Here is a 14,388-nt window from a genome sequence, read left to right as displayed (position 1 = left end):
CTCTCAGACAAAAAAGAAAATCTATTTAAGGAAACAACAAAACAAATCCAAAGTGATGACGTTTTCTCCTTTAGTGGTTTGTGCAATGGAGAGAGTCAGAGAGACAGGTGGAGACTCTGGCTAGATGTCCTTTCTTGACGGCGAGGAAAGCAAAAAAAAAAAAAAAAAAAATGCAATCCTGGGTGGTGGTGGGGGAGGGGGCAGAGGTGAGGACAAATGATCAGGACGGGGGCAAAAGAAGAAGAAAAAAAAATCAGAGGGGACCGCAAGCGAACAAGGCCGACACCTGGTCCATATGTTGGTCTGGAGGTTTTGAGGGTGGGTGGGTGGGGGTCCGGGTGGAGGGGGTCTACGATTCAGAGGAGGAGCGTGAACCCGTGTGCACCAGCGACCTGTAGATGGAGGAGTTGAGGAAGCGGGGATAGGAGTCCCTGTGCATGAGTGTGTAGATCTGCAGCTGGGCGTCCTCAAACGTGTGCTGCGTGGGCTCCTGCATCTTCTTGTTGATGCCCTCGCGCACACGGGCGTCCAGACTCACCTGAGGTGCGGAGAGAGAGAGAGAGAGAGAGGGAGGGGTGGGGGACAGAGGGACAAAGACAAGTTTGATAAGGACAGAAGGAGAGATGTGAGATATGGAAAAAAATAGATGGGGCAGAGAATGTGGGGTGGATGGAAGGAGGGAGAGAAGGTGAGAGAGAGAGAGAGAGAGAGAGAGAGAGAGAGAGAAAGAAAGAGAGAGAGACAGAGACAGAGATTTAGGGTTAATTTAGGGACAGCAACTTGCTGTTGCAAATGGGCCTCTTTAAAAAGACACAATCCACAATAAGGAATTAAGGCAGTGCTACCACTCAGCTTTTTGGACAAAACAAGTAGACCATTGTCTGGCCACTGGTCATGTCTCATGTTTGCTGTGTCCTGGCATGTCCTGTATGAACAATGGTCTGCTAGATCCCACGCTAAACACCCTCCTCATACAGTGCTCCAGCGCTACAGTGTCTAGACAGCTCTAAAAAAAATGCATGCACCACACTACACCACCAGTCTTCCTGATATGTTTAACAGAATAAGCTATCCTCGCCGTGATACAGTAACTAAGGTGGGGATCACACTGACCAGATTTTCTGTTGCTCGCCATGGTCTGGCAACAGAATGGTTGACATCATTAGTAGACATGCTGTTCACTGGGTGTCTGACTAGGATCACCATCACTGAGTTGCACTTTTAACCATTCTATGTTGTTTTTTTATATCTTTTAAATTATTTAATTATTATTACTTTTTGAAAAAATGTAAGCTATTGCCCTTTTATGGTTTTATGTACTATTACCTTTTGTGTTGTATGTTTTCTTTTTTATTCTTCGCTTTTTAAACTTTTCTTTGACTATTGCTCTTCTATGCTTTTATGTGCCATTGCTGTTAAAGCACATTTAATGACCTCTATGTATGAAATGCGCTATTTAAATAAACTTGACTTGACTAGTGTTACGCTAGATACACAGGAGCTGAGCATCATAGAAACTTAGCTCATAAGGCAATGCTTATCAGTGTTCTCATCAGTTCTTATCAATTCTTAATATAAGAACATTTCAGGCATTCTGACCAATGAAAGCAGAGTGGGACATCTACTGTATTTCACTTCACTTAGATAGAACAACAAGACAGAGTGCGTGTGTGTGTGTGTGTGTGTGTGTGTGTGTATATATATATATATATATATATACATATACTGTATGTATATATATACGTAAGGGATAATGTATAGAACGCCAGTCATTATTGGGAAAATAAGTCCCGACAGGGTTTAACCGGACCTCGACGACAGCCGAGGGTCTTGTTCCGCCTGAAGGGACTTATTTTCCTATAAAGACCGGCGTTCTATACATTATCCCACTTATTATACGGCTACTTGCCAAAACAAAAAAATAAACTCCACGATATGTCTCTTTACACTTATTTGTTACCGTTTCGTCGTGGCTTTTGATGAGAAACAAATAGTTTCACACAGCAACACACGCTGACCTTGAATCAAACATTCTTTAGAACACAGCTGATCAACCGTCTGCTTTCACCTTTGAATGAAGTTCCAATGCAAGAAGTGACCGGAATACTTGTGGAGTGATATGATCAGCAGCACAAACCCTGTTGCCATTGACAGCGGTAATTATTTGTTTGCAGCGATAATTACATGAGTTTATTTTACCGTAGAACGTTGGCAAATCCCATAAATGGAGTGTTTTACTAGCATTGTGAAGAGCCGTATAATAAAGTATAATACAATATACAACCCGAATTCCGAAAAAGTTGGGATGCTTTGTAAAATGTGCATAAAAAAGAATGCTATGATAATGCTGTGATATTATAAATCATGTCAACCCCATATTTAATTGGGAATAGTTCAAAGACAACATATCAACCGTTGAAGGAGAGAATTTCTGTTTTTTATTTTTTTAAAAATATGTTCATTTTGAATTTAATTCAGCAAAATGTCTCAAAAAAGTTGGGGCATTTTTACCACTGTGTTGCATCACCTCTTCATTTATCAACATTCTGAAAATGTTTAGGAACTGAGGACACCAGTTGCTAGAGTTTTGAGAATGAAATGTTATGCCATTCCTGCCCGATTCCATGATGTACCTAATTTGACAGGTCTGGACTGCAGACAGGCCACTTTAGCACCTGAACTCTTCCTTTATGGAAAAATACTATTTAAATATGTGCAGAATACATTTTGTAATTGTTTTCCTGAAATATTCAAGTTCTTCCCTGAAAAGACATTGTCTGGATGGCAGTATGTTGTTCAAAACCTGTGTACATCATTCAGAATAGATTGTGCCTTGCCTGATGTGCAAAATGCCCATGCCATAGGCACTAATGTACCTCCACACTATCTGGGTTTTGAACTGAGCTTTATAACATGTTTGATACGTTGGATAGTTGAATAGTCCCTTCAGCCCGGAGGTGTCAATGATTTCCAAAAATAATTGCAAATTTGGATTGGTCTAACCACAGGACCTTTTTCCACTTTACCTCACTCCATTTTAAATGAGTTCAGGCTCAGATAAGATTGCAGAATGTATGTCTAAATACAGTTTCTTGCATGGTAGAGTTTACACCAGCACTCGTGAATGGAGCAATAAACTGTGCTCATAGACAATGGTTATCAGAAGCTTTTCTTAGTCCATACAATGATTTTCTTTTCTGAAAAAGGTCTGGTTTTAATGCAGTGCCATCTGAGGTCTAATAGACCATGGCCATCCTATATTTATTTTCAGTCCTGTCCCTTGTTTTAAAGATTTCTCTGGATTCTTTGAATATTTTAATTGTGATATGTACTGTAGCTGATGAATTCCTCAAATCTTTTGCAATTTCATGATAAGAAACATTATATTTATATTGTTTCATCATTTGCCCACACAGGTTTACACAGAATGATGAATACCTCTACCTCTTTACTTCTGAGAGACTCAATATCTCTGGGAGACTCTTTTTTAATACCCAATCATGGATCCAGTTCATCTAATTAATTGTGAAATGTTCCTATTTTTGTTGTCTTTATCATTACACCACTTTTCCAGCCTTTTGTTGCCCCCGTCCCAACTTTTTTGGGACATGTTGCTGCCATCAAATTAAAAATGTGCTTATATTTTCCATGAAATAGTCAAATTTCTCTCCTTCAACAGTTGATATGTTGTCTTTGAACTATTCTCAAATAAATATAATGTTGACATGATTTGTAAATCATAGCATTTTTTTTTTATTCACATTTTACAAAGCGTCCTATTTCGGAATTCGGGTTGTAATATACTTTACACTTTGCACACACACACACACACACACACACACACACTCATTCACTCAAATACACTCACTCACACACATATACATCTGTGGTGTGGGATGAACCCTGACTAGGTGTAGAGCATAACCCTGGCCAGGATGGAATGGTATAAGAGAGCTTGGGAGGCCTAGGGCTGCTCCAGGGGGCCTGTGGTTTGTGGTCTCTGCATTGCTGGGATATGGGGGATGGGCAGTGTGGGTTGGGTGCTGGGTGGTTGGGCAGTGGTCGGTTGGGTGGGGGGCTGGGTGGTAGGGCAGTGGTGGGTTGAGTGGGGGGGTTGGGTGGTGGGTTGGGTGGGTGGTTGGCCAAGGGATCCTGGAGTTCCTCACTTCCCCGACATCTCCCCAGCACATCATTATCATCGCACCCACGCGAGTGGCCAGCTATTTTTAGCACGGGGCCACAGAGCAGCAGGCACGGGCAGGGGGTTGGGGGATTTATAGTTTCCTGTTGTCAACCTTTATTTCATGTTGTGCAGGGAGATTGTTTGTTTGTGTTTGGTTGAGTGTGTGTGTGTGTGTGTGTGTGTGTGTGTGTGTGTGTGTGTGTGTGTGTGTGTGTGTGAAATAGAGAGAAAGAGAGAGAGGCTCACATTATATGCATGGATGTATAAGTTTGAATAAGTGTGTGTGTGCATGTGTTTGTACATGTGTGAATAAGTGTGTGTTCGTGTGTCTGTGTGTGTGTGTGTGTGTGCATGCACTCATAGGTGTGTGTGTGTGTGTGTGTGTGTGTGTGGTCCCCAGGAAACTGGGAGCAGTGCAGCGGCAGCTTGAAGTTGTGAGCTCTAGTCTGGCCTCCTACAACTGATGAGAGCTGACACACACAGCCCCCAGCACTCCAGCTAAATAAAGCAGCAGCTCACACTCTCACACACACACACACACACACACACACACACACACATACAACCCACATCACACCAGCCCCCAGCTAACTACCAAAAAATAATGCAAACATGACCCTTTCCTCCCTGGCCACAGACAGGCTATATACATCAATGTAAACACTTTAGTATCTCTTTATCTCTAAACACACAAATGCTGCCTACACAAGCAGGCGCACAGTCTACCCCCTCTCTCTTTTCAATTCAATTCAAGGTTGCTTATTAGCATGACTGTAGGTACAGTGTTGCCAAAGCACAATTAAAACAGCATAACAATTAGAACAAGGGAAACAGTAACATGTAACATGAACAATTGCGTGTATACCCTCACTTTCTCTCTCTCTTTCATACACACACATGCATGTGATCACACACACACACACACACACACAGACAGACAGACAGAATACACATTATCCTCTCTCTCACACACACACACACACACACACACACACACACACACACACACACACACACACACACACACACACACACATGCATACCATAGACTAAATAACATCACCAAGCAAGAGTAGAAAAAAATGGACTCATTGGATTAACTAAACATCTGACTTACACTGTCTCTTGTACACACACACACACGGGAGACATGCTGGAGAGGAAAGCAAGAAAGAAACAGAAGTAGAAGAGAAGAAAAAGAGAAGGAAGAAAAGACGAGCAAAATAGAGATGAGAGACTAAGAGAAAAGGACATTAGAGACAGCTAAGGCAAATGATAAGAGAAATACAGAGAGAGAGAGAAGATAGAAAAAGACTAAGGGAGAGAGAGAAAGAGAGCAGAAAGAGGAACATTCATGTCATTGTTGTCTTTATTGGAACCATGAGGGAGCGCAGGAGCAGCAGGAAGCCTTGAGGAGGCCCCGGTCCTCCAACAGATCACCCCTACACACACACACACAGACACACACACACACCCCATCCCGCCCGCCCGGCTCCACTCAGCTGGGGCCCCCAGGGGCCAGTCGGCACCAGCAAGGGGCCCTGTGATAGGGAGGCTCCCCACACACTGCAGCCAACCACCAGACAGCTAGTGTCACAGGGCTCAGAGATGAGGAGAGAGAGAGAGTATGAGAGAGAGTAACAGAGAGTAAGAGAGAGTATGAGAGAGTAAGAGAGAGTATGAGAGAGTAAGAGAGAGTATGAGAGAGTATGAGAGAGTAAGAGAGAGTATGAGAGAGTATGAGCGAGTAAGAGAGAGTATGAGAGAGTATGAGAGAGAGTAAGACTTCAGGAAGAGCCTGATGTAAGTGTTGTGTTGGTGAGCTCACTAATACCCAGAGTTCGCTATAATCAGCCATACAGTATAATGCCACACACAACACACACACCTCCTCGTCATACTCTTCAGGGTTTGTCCTGCATCCTGAATCCTACCTGCTTTTAACAAGATTTGATTCCTGCAAAACTTTTCAGTGTCTTTCTCACACTGTCTCCCTTTATGAGACTATTTGGAGCCTACACACCAGCACTAGGATTATACAGTAGTTCATCTAAAAGGCAGATTCATTTTTGCATAACTTCATCTATCCATATATCCTCTGCTATCTCTTACGTAGATATTTCTACCCTTTAATATATCACCCCCGTATACTGCTCAGCATATAATAAAAGTTACGGAAACCAAAAGCAAACTGTTTGAAAGCTAAGCATTCCAGTGTGTGAGTCCCTGTGTCGTGGGCTTCTGTGTGCTTGAACTGCCAGGACAAACACCATCTGACCGACTCTCATATCCGACACATGCATCATTCCATTATCCATCCATCCATCCATCCATCCATCCTTCCTTCCATCTACTCTCTGTACCAGAAGCCCAGGGCCACCTGCTGCACCTCCCCACTCCGAAGCCCGACACGCCGTGCTCAGGACAGCAGTGTGCAGCCAACGAGGGAACAACAAAGGCTGATCCCAATTGAACAAGTTGTATAAATAGGGGTTTAACTCAATTCCAATTCAATTTCTTAAAACAAAAAAGCACTTGTTATAAAAGCTGCTTACAGGAGGGCTTTCCCCTGCCAGTTCACCCCCCACCGTCCCCACATCACCTCACACTCGGCCAGACTGTCCCCAGCCGACAGGGGCATCTGTTCTGGGAGTAGTTTTAAAATAGCGTGTCCCGCGCGTGCGAGAGAGAGAGAGAGAGAGAGAGAGAGAGAGAGAGAGAGAGAGAGAGAGAGAGAGGAAAGAGAGAGGCAGAGAGAGGGAAAGAGAGACAGAGAGAGGGAGACTTTGACTTTTAAAATCCCTTTTATTGAACCATACTATGGATCAATTACTCAATCCCCATTAATATACACGGCAAACCAGTGGTACAGAATGTGGTTTCACCATTTTAAAAATCAGTCTTCCATCATCAGCAAAATGGATCAAGCCTTTACCCACACACCATTTACGTCCAAACCAACTAAGGTTATTTGTAACGTGGAAAAAGGCATATTCCACTCTGGCCCTCGACTCCACTAACCCTTTAAACATTTCCACTAAATTCACAGAGAGAGGGAGAGGGAGAGAGAGGGAGAGAGAGAGAGAGAGGGACAGAGGGATAGTGGGATAGGGTTGGATAAAGAGACAGTGTCTAGTCTCCAGACACGGTGAGAACAAACTTTGGATGCCAGAACATAAATGTCACTCTGGTATACCTTCAAGGGGGGATGATACCTCCAAGTCTGCCTCTATGTGTCTCCTCTGTATCAAAGAGTGTTGGCGGGGTTAGGCCCAGAAGTGAAAATGAGGGGGTCAACCTCCAGGCCAAACCCGTTTCTTTAGGCCCAAACAGCCCACAGACACCAAAATGGGATCAAGCCCAGAGAGGAGTCATCACGTCTTCTCATGCCCTCTCTCCCCTTTGATGTTTTGATGCACCGTCCTTATAAATAGAGGGGCGATAGCTGGCTAACTCCAAGAGGGACATGAATCCAGTCTTAGTGTGTGTGTATGTGTGTGTGTGTGTGTGTGTGTGGCTGGGCTCAAGTCAAGACTGGACCTGTCCTGAACTGACCCCTGGCCCAGACAACCTCCACTGCACAGCGATCCCAAAGAGCAGTGACATAATTAACAGCTTTCTAAACACATGTCATAGTCAATAATTCATAAGGACACTCTCAAGGAAAATGTTGGAGGGTGTGTGTTTGTGTGTGTGAGGGGGCGGGGGGTTGTACTCCAGATAGACAAACAGACAGACAGGCTGAGTGAGACCAAACAGCGGCAGATGAGAGAGAGAGAGAGAGAGAAAGAGAGAAAGGGAGGGAGAGGGAGGGAGAGGGAATGAGTAAAGGAGACAGAGAGGAAAAGTAAGTGAGCTAAGTTTGGAAACGGGTATTTAAATAGACAGAGAGAGAGAGGGATAGAGAGAGAGAGAGAGGGAGAGAGAGAGAAGAAGAGATGAAGAGAGAGAGTGGAGAGAGAGAGAGTGACAGAGGATGAGTGGGCGTACACAAACAGAGGAGAGGTGTCGTGGCCTGCGTAAGTGGCCGGGGCATTAAAGAAGCATTTCCTCTCCTCCGCTCCCCCTTTCATGTGCCGCTGGGCCACGGCCACGGGGGCCTGCTGGGCCACCTCAAAGTTTGATGTGAAGACGGCGCACTCGCAAATCCCCCCGCTGCACACACACACACACACACACACACACACACAGCCTCTAGGGTTAGACCGGGTTGGTGATCAGCAGCGGGGGACACAGACAAAAACACAGTAACGCACATACACACGCATATACACTCTCTCTCTCTCTCTCTCACACACACACACACACATACACACGCCACACACGCATGCAATCACATGTGCACACATACATATCAATACACACTCAAACATGCACACATAGTCATAAAATGGCAAAAGTACTACAACAAATAGTTATAGACATCCAGACATAAAAAATAGTACAACACACACACACACACACACACACACACAAGCAGACAGACAGAGCACACAGGCAGAAACACACACACACACACACACACACACACACACACACACACACACACACACACACACACACACACACACGCACACGCACACAGATCTTCTCCTGGAACACTTTATCCACTCAAAGCCCCAGATATGTAGCAGAGATACGCGCTAAAGCCAGTCGGGCTACATTATGGTTGCGGTTAGGCCACTGGCCAATGGTGCATCGGCCGCACTAAAGACAGGCCTTCAGGGTGGAGGGAGGTCACGTGTCTGATCCCTTCATGAACACGCTAAACGCTTCGGCATTACCCAGAACACACGCCACCCCACGACTCCTCGCATGCTGAAGTCATTACGGGGGATGCCAGCACTAGTAATAACGCTGTTTGCTCATTCAGCAGCGGTCAGAAGTATCGCTGTGCAGATAGCCGGTCTCATATTGCTGTGTGTGGACGAGCCATGACCAGAGGCAGAGCTGTACTTTTTTTGGGGTCAAATTTTGAGTCACTTACGTGACCTTCATGGCACTGAGGCGGAGACACTTCCTTTCCGGTGATGCATGCTACAACACTATTGATGCAAGCTTCTGCGATGTGCAGAGCTAGAAACTGAGCTATCCGATGATCAGGAAACAGCACCAACCCACAAGCAGACCCATAGTGTGTGTGTGTTTGTGTGTGTGCATGTGTTTGTTTGGTTTGTGTGTATGTATGTATGTATGTATGTATGTATGTATGTATGTATGTATGAGTGTATCTAGGAATGTGTATGAGAGAGATTGAAAGACTGAGTGCAAGTGATTTATGTATGCCAGGTGCCCCTCACCCCAAACACACACACACACACACACACACACACACACACACACACACACACACACCTCCTTGGGTGAGAGGATGGAGATGTAGTCCTCGTAGATCATGCGGGCCTTCTCCTCCACAGTGCTCTTGTTGAGCTCCTTCTTGAGCTCCTCGCAGGCCAGCCAGAAGAGCATGTTGTCCTCGCTGTACTCCGTGCGCAGGAACTCACGGAACACGTTGCGGCCCGCCGGGTTCTTCATCAGCTTGTCGAAGGACTGCGCCCACAGCCGCATCTCCTCTATCGTTGGTTTGGGGCTGAGGGAGGGAGAGATAGGGAGTTGGTGGGTGGGAAAAAATGATAAAGAGGGAGGGAAAGAGAGATATATGGTGGTGCAAGGAGAGAGAGAGGGAGAGAGAGAGAGAGAGGGAGAGAGAGAGAGAGAGAAAGGGAGGGTGGTAAAGATCAGAAAAAATGGGGGATAGATAGAGTAAGGGAGGAAGAGGGGAGGAGGAGACAAAAGAGGGAATGTAGGGGAGGAGGAGAAGGAAGAGGAGGAGGAGAAGGAAGAGGAGGAGGAAGTTGATGAGTAAGAGCAGTGCAGTTAGTGTGAGTGAGTGAGAGATGAGAGAGTAAGAAGACGCAGACAATGAGACGGAGCGGAAACCGAAAGAGAAGAGAGGAAGAGATTGACAAAAGTGATAAACGTCTGTGGGCTCAGACAAACAGGTCAGATAGACACACAAAAACAACAGCAAATGGGTGCACACAAAAAAACACATGCATGCACGCATCGCACACACCGTGATAGCGCAAAGGAACACACCACCCAAAGGAAGCAAGGCTGCTGATATGATGCAGGATAACATGACTTTGGTCTTTGTGGGGGTTTTGTGTGTGTGAACAACTGTGTGTGTGTGTGTGTGTGTGTGTGTGTGTGTGTGTGTGTGTGTGTGATACAGTTAATGTGCAATCATTTGTGCTACTCCTCATTAATGTACCCAAATTATACACCTTGCCCATTTACAGTGAAAAACATTTACTGAGCGTTTATTTAGCGCTTGGGTGTCATATTACCCTGGGAATCCAGAGTTCTCAAGGGAGCACAAATCTAATTTGCTCAGCGAGTCACTCTGGCAATGAATAATGATGCATGTTACTTTTGCCCCTTGTATCGCGGGTAACCAATCACATTGGTGTATCTGATATACGCGGGCCAGAGCTAAACAGATGACAGTCGTAGTGTTATCCAATTGCGTCGAAGTCTGGAATCAGTCAGTAAACATTGGTCGTATAGTGTTATCCAGTTGCGTGCAGTGAGATTTTCAAGTGCATGCTTGGTACCGCCCCTCGAGTTGGGCCATTACATTATTCGTGGCCAGACCCTTATTTTTTCGGATTTGGGACTGGAATTTCCAGGCTAGTGTCATATGGGAATGCACTTTAATGTTAAACAACAAATGTTAGACTGTGTGTGTGTCTGTGTGTGTGTGCGTGCTCACATGTGTGTGTGTGTGTGTGTGTGTGTGTGTGTGTTACTGATGATGTGTGTGTGTGTGTGTGTTACTGATGATGTGTGTGTGAGTGTGCTTGCGTGTGTGTGCGTTTGTACATGTGTGCGCATACTTACCAAGGTTCACAGTTTGGTATGGTCTCCAGCTTGGTGTCCTGGGACGTTTTCCTGTCGTGCCTTTCGTCTTCATTCCTAACAGTGAGACTGGAAGGTGGTGAAATGGCATTGAAAATGAACAGCAGCCACCGGCTAATGGGCCTGGCCACACAGACAAACACACACACACACACACACACACACACATGTACATACACACAAACACACGCACACACACACACACACACACACACACACACACACACACACACACACACACACACACACACACACACACACACACACACACACTCACGTGCATGCACCCACACTACAGGAATAGTAACATGATAGGTAAATCATATGCTCTCACACACACACACACGCATGCAAGCATGATGTAACATAGTGGGGAGGATGTGCATGCACAGTTAACACACACACACACACACACACGGGTCTGTGGCTGACCATGCTGGTGAGGAAGACCCACCATGGGTGCGCCTGCAGTCTGAAGAGAGCTTGAAGGACTGCACCACTATGGCTGACCTCAAAGCCCCAGCGGGAGGTGCCTAGAGCACTCCAGAGAGTGTGGGACAGATCTGAGGTCAGCCACACATCTAGACATCCTCTCCATAGCTTGCTAGAGAGCCATCAGCTGCTGCCTCTAGACCACTTGAAGCTTGTGTGTGTGGGCGTGTGTGTGTGTGTGTGTGTGTGTGTGTGTGTGTGTGTAAGTCTGTGTGATACATGTCTACATGTACTAATTCAGGTTAGTACATGTAGACATGTACCCCCCCACACACACACACACACACACAAGTTGAAAGGTTCACATCTCTGGCATACACACACAGAGAGAACACGTCTGCTATATGAAAGAATCAGCACATCTCAGGACTATGGGGTTGAGAAATGAAGTGTGTTCAGCCTGATGTAGGGTGTAGAGCATAGGGGGGTATGGGTTGGACCATGTGTTCAGGAAGGGGGTTAAGTCGGGTCATACCATGAGCAGCTACAGCAGCAGCACCAGCAGAAGCAGCAGGCGTTGGGCCGCTGGGACGAGCCCTGCGCCCGACCGGGGGACGTCTCGCTGCGAGCCATGGGAGACTCGCGGTCTGCCGGGACAGGGCCTGTGTACTGCAGCCATCCAACAAAGATGCACGCGCGCACACACACGCACACGCGCATGATGATAGAGAGAGAGAGAAAAAAAAGAAAGAGAGAGATAAAGGTAAGCACTTAATCACTGTTTCATATTAATACACACAAATAATAGCAAAATATGTTACACAACCACGTACAAACACAAACAGACAGACATACAACCACACAACATCAAAGAAACAAATATAGTTCAGCATGACATTAGTGAATAATGAGACACTGTTTGAACAACAGTTTGATCTGCTCTAAGAACAGCTATAGTACAGTATAATTATCTGTGTGTGTGTGTGTGTGTGTGTGTGTGTGTGTTTCAGATTTTTTAGATTCAGAGTTTTTAAACCAGTCCTCTGAGGTGTCTGGATGACCTGAGAGGAATGGATCGACAGTCACAAGTGACCCTGACTCTCCCTCTTCACAAACCCCCTAACTCAGCAGAGAGATACAGGATGAGGGACAGGTCACCTGACCAATCATCAGACACGTAGGTCACACCAGACCTCACAGCCAATTGCAGACCAGTGGGGCATCAGTGCAGGCGGGGTATGGGAAAAATCTGTGCAGGCCTGCGAGCCTTGACAATATGGAGCAACACCTTTGTGATACCTCATCACGCACAAAGTGTATGTGCAAGATACAAAGACGGCACACACTGACCTCTCTCAAAAACACAGAGGAGATAGTCCCAAACAGATGATAAAGCAGACACATACCGATGGAGGGAGAGAGCGAGGGATGAGAGGAAGAGAGGCAGAGAAAAAGGGAGATATAGAGGGAGATAGAATGAGAGAGAAAAAAGAAAGGGAGGGGGGCATACAGGGATACTAAGCAGTGTGATACATCATGTGACTATGCAATGAGGGCAAAGCCATGTCTTTCTTATCACACACACACGCACACGCACACACACACACACTATCTCTCTCTCTCTCTCTCTCTCTCTTACACACATACACAATCACACACACACACTCTCTCTCTATCTCTCTCTCTCACACACACACACACACAATCACACCTACAGTGTAGTGTGTGGTGACCCTTATGTCAGGGTAAAAGGCTGAACCAGAGGGCACCGAGCATTTATAACGTTGCTACAGATGACCCTGCTGATATAAGAGGTTATTTTTAATATGCTAAAAAGCACCAGCCATAATTCTCTTCCAATTACATTTGGCCCAGCTGTCAGGAATAGAGGACCACTGTCCCCAAGTGTGCATGGCCCATCTGAATGGCACGGACAATAGAACGGCAACGAGAAAGAGAGAGAGAGGAAGGGAGAGAGAGAGAGATGAAGAGAGAGAGCGAAAGATGAGTGAGAGTGTGTGTGTGTGAGAGAGAGTGAGAGAGGGAGAGAGAGAGAAAGAGAGGGAGAATTACTGAGTGCATTAAAACAAAGGGCTTTTGTTGCCTAATGACCTGAATGGAGTGCAGAGCCATATTCAAACACATGGGACTCACCACAGGCTTCTGAGTCTGACTGCCCGTGTGTACAAACACAAACACACACACAAACACACACACACACACACACACACACACACACACACACACACACACACACACACACACACACACACACACACACACACATGCTCTCCCTCTCGTAAGTGTACTGCTGCTGTACTCACACATACAAACACCATAACTAGAAGGGTACATAAAGAGGGCACATCTCCACCAAGGCCAAATGCAATGTATTGTAAGTAAAAGAATAATTTGCATAACCGCCCTGTGATTCGTATCAACTCCAAAATATAGCAGGTTCTTCATTAGACCATGTTAACCGGCCCCCACTCCCCCACACCCACATACATACCAAGTTTAAGTTCACACAACACTGGTACATTAATATATACCTACAGAGAGTTTCTTTCAAATTCTTATCAACATGTCTATTGCTACTATAAACACATAAGCACACACACATGTCTTAATTGGCTGCCTGTGGCACATGTTGACCCTTGACCCTATTCCTCAAAATCTGCTTACCAACGCTCTGCCTCTAATTGATGACATTTGACTTAAAGTAACAAATACCTCTCTAATCTTATCACTTTGACCATCGGCAATTTGGACTTCCTAATAAACCATCTAGTCATAAAAAAAGTAAATGAAGGGGGTCCCCCAAGGCTCCCTGCTCTTCTCCTTGCACATCC

At 45.5% G+C, this 14,388-nt stretch overlaps 1 protein-coding gene across 4 annotated transcripts in view; it reads right to left on the bottom strand.

The window, feature by feature from the left end:
- Positions 1–326: 326 nt before the first annotated feature.
- The window catches only part of rgs19 (regulator of G protein signaling 19), a 35,276-nt gene continuing 21,214 nt past the window's right edge, over positions 327–14,388 (bottom strand). For 3 of the 4 annotated variants that reach the window (XM_048241079.1, XM_048241081.1, XM_048241083.1), the window contains 4 exons: positions 12,072–12,205; positions 11,087–11,173; positions 9,539–9,773; positions 327–538 (listed from right to left, as the gene is read on the bottom strand). In XM_048241079.1, coding sequence (XP_048097036.1) covers positions 350–538; positions 9,539–9,773; positions 11,087–11,173; positions 12,072–12,205 — 645 coding nt within the window. In that variant the 3' untranslated portion in view covers positions 327–349. The remainder of the gene's footprint in view (positions 539–9,538; positions 9,774–11,086; positions 11,174–12,071; positions 12,206–14,388) is intronic. The other variant, XM_048241080.1, reaches the window with a different exon arrangement.

This window comes from Alosa alosa, chromosome 4, assembly GCF_017589495.1.
Source record: "Alosa alosa isolate M-15738 ecotype Scorff River chromosome 4, AALO_Geno_1.1, whole genome shotgun sequence".
Taxonomy (NCBI): Eukaryota; Metazoa; Chordata; class Actinopteri; order Clupeiformes; family Clupeidae; genus Alosa; species Alosa alosa.
This window is presented reverse-complemented; position numbering and strand designations above follow the sequence as displayed.